The 8597-nt window shown below is 34.5% G+C and overlaps 2 protein-coding genes across 2 annotated transcripts; both read left to right on the forward strand.

Moving 5' to 3' along the window:
* The first annotated feature begins 174 nt into the window (after nt 1–174).
* LOC120213993 lies at nt 175–3853 on the forward strand. Its single transcript, XM_039212011.1, has 6 exons — nt 175–270; nt 1534–1591; nt 1972–2037; nt 2304–2669; nt 3138–3472; nt 3580–3853. The coding sequence occupies exons 1-6, from the start codon at nt 175–177 to the stop codon at nt 3790–3792; spliced, it is 1134 nt and encodes a 377-aa protein (XP_039067942.1). The 3' UTR covers nt 3793–3853.
* Nucleotides 3854–4705: 852 nt separating this feature from the next.
* On the forward strand, nt 4706–6513 carry LOC120214036 (glutamate decarboxylase 5-like). Its single transcript, XM_039212036.1, has 5 exons — nt 4706–5027; nt 5117–5317; nt 5388–5856; nt 5941–5993; nt 6082–6513. Exons 1-5 carry the CDS (start codon nt 4743–4745, stop codon nt 6511–6513), a joined length of 1440 nt encoding a protein of 479 aa, XP_039067967.1. The 5' UTR covers nt 4706–4742.
* Nucleotides 6514–8597: the final 2084 nt, after the last annotated feature.

Below are 8597 nucleotides of genomic sequence, written 5' to 3' on the forward strand. Positions count from 1 at the left end.
GAAATCAATATCTTTTAAAGGAGAATGGAGTACTCCTAGAGGAATTGAGTTCGAGCAGGACAGCTGCGTCTGTAGAATACATGTAAAACTACAAGAGTTTTACACAGTGTAATTGAATCTTATCCACATTTGGTAGATCTCATGGATCGTGTTTGGAGGTTGTAGTTCGTGCACATGGTTCGGGAAGACAACATAACGGCTGACGGCATGACGAAGCTCGCTTGGTCGTTGAAGCATGGTCTGAGAACCTATGATTATCGTCCCATGGAGGTGTTGGCTATCCTTCAAGATGATAATCAGTCCCTGAGCTAATAGCGCTACTGTTCTTGACAATAAAAAAACTATCTCAAGTTTATTCCGGGGATTAGAATTCTGATAAAAAGATGTTTGGGATTAGAATACTGAAAATCAAGTACGGTTGAAGGAGAGAGAATAAAATTACTGATGTTTTATTTACTTTTATATTTTTATATTTTTAATAAATTAGCTTAAAGTTAAAATACTAAAACAATTAATTTTATTTAAAAAATAAATTTCACAATAAAGATAATTTAGTAAAGTCAACTTCTAAATAATCTTAAAATTTTTCTATCAAACATTATAATTTTATCTATTTTATATTTTATCTTCTTAATTATAATTTTTTATTTCGTAAACAAAATATATATTTGGTTGGAAGAGTTGGCATTCAAAACGCATGTCTATTCCTTTCTTTAAAATATTTAATTAACATTTTTAAATTTAAAATGAGAATAAGAGTAATTGAAAAAGATAATAAAAACATATAAAAGTTTAAATTATTTTTATTTAATCATAATTAGGTATGTATTATGCATTAATGAAGAATATCAACATCATCATATATAATTTTTATTTACTCACTTTCAAAATATAAATTAATTAAATTACTCTTATTTTCTAAAGATATCAATTTACTCGACTTTAAAATTCACGAGGCTTAAAAGACTCTTAAACAAAATTATTTAAGTAAACTTGAAAGTGTCTATTTACCCCAAATAATTTTACATCATAAATATAACTGTTGATGTAAGAATTTTTTAGTTTTTCAATAATAATATGATATTATCTTATAAATCAAGTTAACATCATTATTAATTTTTAACGTGATTGTTAAAATAAAAATATTATATTAAATATGATATTAAAATATAATTAAGTGATTGAAATAAAATTATAAAAATGTATCGGTGATTAAATACGTAGTTTATCTTTAATTTTATAAAAGGAAATACCTTTCTCTTTAAATAAGCCAAAAATGAATAAAAGCAAAGGAAGAAGAAAAGACAAACTGGTTCGCTTAGTAATTCCCTTCACTACCTCCAACTTCCAAACATAATCCTATTGATGATTTTCTCCAATTCATTTGGTATCGCCATGGATCTGCTTAATTTCCCTTCCATTCATTTGGGTATTCCCCAGAATCCATCAACATGCGCTGCTTCTGCTTGACTCTCTCCTACCCTTTCCACTACGAATATACAAGCTACATACGTTTTTGTTTATGGCTTTTAGGTCTTCTGCTCCAACTTCTCATGTCGCCTCATCCCTTCCTTCTTCATTTCAGTTCCGGGTGTTTCCTCTTTTCCATGTATAACAATGCGTATATAGCCAAGTGTTTAGTATGTGTGCGATTTATAGTGTTTGTGTTGCATTTCATTAGATATTCTGACCTGGAAAATCTTGACCTTATTGGATTTTTGTTTAATTTCTGATGTCAAATCTATTTGAATTGTAAATTTTGAATGCCATTAGCTCAAGGTATGCTTCCATTATTCTGTCTGAGGCTTTCTATTGTAAGTAATTAATCTATGTTTTTTTTTCAAGTTATTTTGTTAAATTCAACATCCTGCAATTCCATTTTAGGGTTATTAGAAGTGTTCAAAGACATCTCTTAGTTGAAAAAGTCCAGTGTTGTTTTCCTCTTTTGATATCTTGTGTTTTACCATCCAGGTAAGCTTGTTAGAAGACCATATAATGACCAGCGAGAGAGGACTGAGCAGCCCAGAAATACTAAAGGTAGCTTCTTTAACTAATTGCATAACAAATTATTCTCTAGGTGTGGGATTTAACCATTTTCGATGCCTTTGAAGTGCTTTCTTTTATAGTGTAAATTACCCAAATCCGAATATATTCGGCCCCTATATTGTAGTCTACTGTAGCAGTAGTTTCAGATTATCCCATTTTGAATTTTAGAATAGCAATGAAATCAGGTCGTATTAGCAATGGTTTTGAAAATCGACTCCTGTAATAAGTTCTTACTTAATGATGCTTCTTACTTGTAGTCCTTAAGTTGAAGGGGTTTCAAAAGAGACAAAATGTGCTTTTCGCTACTTTCAAGGACCAATCTCAGTACACTGAGATCAAATCTGTTGATTCAGAACTGCTACAAGATGATCCTGATCCTGAAGAGATAACCCCGATTGGCTTACCATCTATTCATTTTGAGGGAAGTGATGGAAGACCAGGTTTTATTTCATTTTATAATCGACCATACAAAAGCGACGATGAAATCATTTCTAATGTGCAGAGGAATCAAAACAGCTTGCTATGGTTTATTGGTCCAGCAGTTCTTGTGACCTCTTTCATTTTACCCTCGCTTTATTTGCGTAGAATACTTTTAACCATATTTGAGGACTCCTTACTAACAGGTGAGTGCAATGCCATGTATGGAGACTTCCTCTTTCGTTTTTATTTTTATTTTTTGCAACTTCTCTTACTTTGGGATTGCATTTGACACTAAGCCACTTAAGCAACCAAATGGACAAAATGATGCACAATTTGTTGACCAATGGAGTTATTTGAAACTCGGTATCGGCAGTGACTGTCTTGTTGACCAATGGCAATTAGTCTGTTAATTGGAGCTCAATTTGATATATGAACCTGATATCAGACAGATCATGGCAAGGCAAAAGAATTGAAAATAGACAAAGTTTAAAAAAAAATATAAATCCTATATTCAGAAGAGAGTGCACTCAATTATTAAACTTGATGCTATGTTTGTTTCTAGATGTACATGCATATGATATGTTAAACTTGAATACTGGTTCTCCTTGTTTTCCTCTTGGATATAGATAAATGTAATCCTTCTCTAAATAGCTTGCTCTTCTCTGCTACAGATTTTCTCATATTGTTCTTCACGGAAGCATTTTTCTATTGCGGTGTTGCTGGTTTTCTTCTGCTAATTGATCGTCAAAGGAGGCCTACCGGGCCAGATTCCGCAACAGAAACCTTGGCCCCTCACTTGGGTCAACGTATCTCTTCTGTCGCTACTCTTGTGCTTAGTCTAATCATTCCCATGGTGACGATGGGTCTAGTCTGGCCCTGGACTGGTCCCGCTGCATCTGCTACTCTAGCTCCTTACCTGGTTGGTATTGTTGTACAGTTTGCCTTTGAGCAGTATGCAAGATATCAGAAGTCACCTTCGTGGCCTGTCATCCCGATAATCTTTCAAGTAAGGGCGGTTCTGACTTAATTTAAAACCCCCTTTCTCTGAGTATTGTCGTTAATCGGAGAGGAGTTCTTGTCCTTAGATTTTTGTTTTTGGTTATACTTCATCAGGTTTACAGATTGCATCAACTGAATAGAGCTGCTCAACTAGTGACAGCCCTTTCATACACAGTGAGAGGTGCTGAAATGACTACATACAACTTGGCAATAAACGACTCTTTGGGAACACTTTTGAATGTCCTCCAGTGCCTTGGGGTTATCTGCATTTGGTCACTCTCAAGTTTCCTCATGAGGTTCTACCCTCCCACCTCCCGGATTACATAGCATATCGAAAAGGTTACTTTTGAGTATCTGGAAACACAGGCCGAGCAGTTTATCTTATGAAAAAAAAAATGAAATTTATTGAATTGTTTTGAGTTAGAGTTGATAGAAATATATAAATTTTAGAGACAAATTATTATTATACCAAATCACAAATATATAAATTTTGAAGACAAATTATTATTATACCAAATCACGTCACTATTATATTTAATATTTAACATCAATAGGCTGTTTATAATAATATTTTAATCACAATTTTAAGGCTTAAAAGTTATTTTTGCCCCTGTAGTAAATTTATCATTGTTTGCCCTTATTTTATTTTTGCATCAATTTTACCGTCAAAGTTGTTTAATTACATTATTCTATAACATCTAATTTAAAACCCTAAGATATGGTTTATGTTTAAGGTTTATGATTTAGAGGTTATGTGGTTATAGTTTAGGGTTTATAATTTAGTATTTAAAGTTGGGGTAGGTATAACATGATGTAATTGAGTAACATGGTTAAATTGATGTGAAAATATAATAGGATCGAAAGTAATAAATTGGGTCTACTATAGGGACTAAAGTTACCTTTACGCCAAAATTTAAATTATATATATATTTTTAAAATGACTCAATTGTTAAAAAACGTAATTAAGTGATAATTTTAACAAATATATAATTTTTACATCAAAACTTAAAATAGCATGTGTATGATGAGATGCCAAGTAAAGGATTGTGAAGGTACGTAAATACTTTTAGAAGAACATGAACGAGCGAGCAAGAAGAGGTAAAAATCTCTACTGGTATTCCTATAATTTCTCCGAACCAAACGGGTGATTTGAGTGAGTCATGGATCGGCTTCCCATTTTTCTCCATCGTCATCTTCCCTTCCCCTATATAAACACTCTAATACACCTATGCTTCAACACATTCAGCTCTCTACTGAAGAACAAAAAAAGAAAAACAATGTTGGCAGCTACAATCCCTACAGACGAGCATGTGCACTCCACATTTGCTTCTAGATACACACGCAGCCCTGTTCCCAGGTTCCATATGCCTGAAAAGTCTATGCCTAGGGACGCGGCGTATCAAGTCATACACGATGAGCTTATGCTCGACGGTAACCCGAGGTTGAACTTGGCCTCCTTCGTCACGACATGGATGGAACCCGAGTGCGATAAGCTTATGATGGCTGCCATCAATAAGAACTATGTTGACATGGATGAGTACCCCGTCACCACTGAACTCCAGGTATCATTCATTTATTTGTTCACTTTCATTATGATCGGTATACTATGTTCGATATTCATTGATTTATAGTGATCGTATCGGTTATGCAGAATCGATGTGTCAACATGATTGCAAACCTGTTCCATGCTCCGGTTGGGGAGGAAGAGACGGCCGTAGGTGTGGGGACTGTAGGTTCCTCCGAGGCTATAATGTTGGCCGGATTAGCTTTTAAAAGGAGGTGGCAACATAAGATGAGGACGGAGGGAAAATCAACTGAGAAACCCAACATAGTTACTGGAGCTAATGTACAGGTGAGACATGTTCGAGACGGTGAATATATGTCTGAACATGGAACAGTACTAATGAAATTGTATGCAACAGGTTTGCTGGGAGAAGTTTGCTAGGTATTTTGAGGTAGAGCTGAAGGAAGTGAAATTGAAAGAGGGATACTACATTATGGACCCGGTACAAGCAGTGGAACTAGTGGATGAGAACACCATATGTGTAGCAGCTATTCTCGGATCGACTCTGACAGGAGAGTTTGAGGACGTGAAGACATTGAACGAGCTACTCATGAAGAAAAATGAGGAGACCGGTTGGAACACCCCGATCCATGTCGACGCGGCTAGTGGAGGATTCATCGCTCCGTTCCTTTACCCGGATCTCGAATGGGATTTTCGGTTGCCATTGGTTAAAAGCATAAATGTTAGTGGCCACAAATACGGGCTCGTATATGCTGGTGTTGGTTGGATTGTATGGAGGAGCAAAGAGGATTTGCCTGATGATCTTGTCTTTCATATTAACTACCTCGGATCAGATCAACCAACTTTCACCCTCAATTTCTCCAAAGGTAATCGACACATTAATTTCATACATTTCTTCATATCTTTTGGCTTAAACAGATGATAATTTTCCTATAATGATATGATCTCAGGCTCTTGTCAAATTATTGCTCAGTATTACCAGTTTCTACGACTGGGTTTTGAGGTAATTTCCAATAAATTCGACCATAGTATAAAATCATGTATCTGTCCCGATAATTATATGTACATGAATGAAATTGCTGATGCTATAGGGTTACAAGAACATAATTGAGAACTGCATGGAGAATATGAAAGTGCTTAAACAAGGAATAGAAAACACCGGGCGGTTCAACATTGTGTCCAAGGACATAGGTGTGCCCCTGGTTGCATTTAGTCTAAAGGAAGGCAGCAAACATACGGTTTTCGAGCTAGCCGAGAACCTGAGGAGATTCGGATGGATCCTTCCGGCTTACACGATGCCCGCTGACGCTCAACACATCGCGGTGCTACGTGCTGTGATCCGTGAGGATTTCAGCCACGGCCTGGCGAAAAGACTTGTGGAACACATCCAGCTGGTCCTAAAGGAGATGGATGCCCTGCCCGGTCGAAGCATTCCACATAAGAAGACGGAGAGGGAGACTCAAGAAGAGATCTTTAGGTACTGGAAGCGGCTCGTCGACCGCAAGAAGACAGGTGTCTGTTGATTTTGTCATCGGAGGGAGATCCGAGATGATTATATGTTATTATTTGTTTTGAATAAACATATGAATTCATGTAATATGTATGTTTTTTCAGTCCCTGATGCTTGAATTTGCAGTGTAAGGTCATCACTCTGTACTAAATGCACATTCATTCTCTTCATTGTTTCAATAAATATCAATTTTAGATTTTGTGAGATTGTTTTTTTCTTACGTTATTTATTTTCAGACCGTATAACTTCGTGTGTAACGCCCCCTTAGAGGAATATCTATATTTGAGATAGAAAATGGGAGATTCAGACTCTATCATGTTAATATGGTCAAGACTACTGTATAACTTCGTGTGTATCGCTTAAACGTTGTCGTAATGGTGAAATTTGTAGATTCATATCAAAATTTAAAAAGTTGTCCTCTTATCGAACATTGATTTATTTCATCATTTATCGAAACACACTCGATCATTTCAAATTTACTTTTCATTTGAACGTCGTGAATATATTATCAAGTGAAATGCGTATTTAATAATAATTTTAAAGGTTAACACTATAAAATACATCTAAATATGAGTCAAAGCATATTAAACAAATGTACAAAAAGACCCGAAGTGAAACAATATAAAATATAGGGATTAATCATGCAAATGACGTAAATTACGTGTAATGAGATGACATGGAACTTATAAATCATGAAGGAATAAAATGATATAAAGCAAAGTGTGAAGCTCAAATTAAAGAACAAAACATCAACGTTAGTGCTGGAATTTTGAAGGGCAAAAATGTAAATACTGAAAAAAATTAAAGAGCAAAATAATGAAAACTAAAGATTAAAAATACTGAAATATAAATAACAATAAAATATGGTTAGAAAATTAATATTTTAATTTTTAACCCGAATCATAATAAGACTGGTCATATCTTGGGACGAATCACCGCAAGGTCGTACAATAATTCGAGTGCAAGAAGTTAAAGGTTAGCGGTTAGTGGTATAAAAAATAAAATAACATAAAATAAAAGTCAGTAGTAAGGGATTAGTGATGTTAGAAATAAAATAAAATAAAGTTAATAATGTTAGTATAACTCGAACTGTAACAAGGCTGGTCATACGCGGAATAAGAGGTTGGAATTATTAGTTAACGACAAAAGACAACGTTGTTTAATTACTAATATTTTTCATGCTTACTATTTATTCAAACTGTTGTTAAGTTTTACTTATCGAGTTGTTTAAATATTATATAAAAATATATAATTACTTTATTAATTTATTGTCAAAATGCAGCCCTCCAACTTTGAATCTGATAAGTTTTACTTAAAAAAATAAATTCTGACTTATATATATATATATTATTCACCGTTAATCAGGACCGTGGCTGGGGGGCCGTAAACTGCGCGACCGCGCAGGCCCCCCCCAAAAAATGGGCCCCAAAAAAAATATACAGTAACATTTTATCAATAAACGTCACTATAGATAGATCTATTGTGACGTTTTTTTCAAAAAACGCCACTATTATTGCGGCTTTATTGATAAAACGCATGAATTTATTGCGGCGTTTGTCAAGAAAACGCCACTATTATTGCCCCGAAATCGAATATATCTAGAAAATAGGGACCCCTTTATACGAATTTGTACAAGGCCCCCGAAAACCCTGCCACGGCCCTGCCGTTAATCTTATTGTTATTTTACATTTTTCAGTCAAACATTTTAAAAACAAAATTAAGCCACTTTGTTTATGTCGTTAAAAGCAATGAACCTGAAGATTAACCCAAAGGGAAAAGGTTATAATTGATTAACCTTATGTTTGGGATTTAATTTTTTTTAAAGAAAAGGGTAAGGGGAAAAATTAAAGGAAATGATATGTGTATTTTTTTGTTTAAATAGTTAAAATTAATATTAATTTTTGGTGGACACATTTTACCTAAAAAGCCATTCTATACGTCAATTAATATGTCTTCTGTTATGAAAAGTGTTTGTTTTAGCCTCTGTCCCTCTACAATTCCTCCATTGTCTGCCAGATTAAGTCTACTGCATTGTGATCTTGTACAAGTTTACTATCTTCATGAGTTGAATAGCACTTATCTCTTACATTCATGTAT

The sequence above is a fragment of the Hibiscus syriacus genome, unplaced genomic scaffold (genome assembly GCF_006381635.1).
Source record: "Hibiscus syriacus cultivar Baekdansim isolate YM2019G1 unplaced genomic scaffold, ASM638163v2 tig00110050_pilon, whole genome shotgun sequence".
Lineage (NCBI taxonomy): Eukaryota > Viridiplantae > Streptophyta > Magnoliopsida > Malvales > Malvaceae > Hibiscus > Hibiscus syriacus.

Bases quoted from the DNA above. Each gene is read 5' to 3' on its own strand.
- LOC120213993 (XM_039212011.1), top strand. From the start codon at position 175: ATGGTTCGGGAAGACAACATAACGGCTGACGGCATGACGAAGCTCGCT. The intron at 1,592-1,971 runs GTGTTTCCTCTT...TTTACCATCCAG, and splicing joins CTTCTTCATTTCAGTTCCGG to GTAAGCTTGTTAGAAGACCA. The intron at 2,038-2,303 runs GTAGCTTCTTTA...TCTTACTTGTAG, and splicing joins GCAGCCCAGAAATACTAAAG to TCCTTAAGTTGAAGGGGTTT.
- LOC120214036 (XM_039212036.1), top strand. From the start codon at position 4,743: ATGTTGGCAGCTACAATCCCTACAGACGAGCATGTGCACTCCACATTT. The intron at 5,318-5,387 runs GTGAGACATGTT...TGTATGCAACAG, and splicing joins TTACTGGAGCTAATGTACAG to GTTTGCTGGGAGAAGTTTGC. The intron at 5,994-6,081 runs GTAATTTCCAAT...CTGATGCTATAG, and splicing joins TTCTACGACTGGGTTTTGAG to GGTTACAAGAACATAATTGA.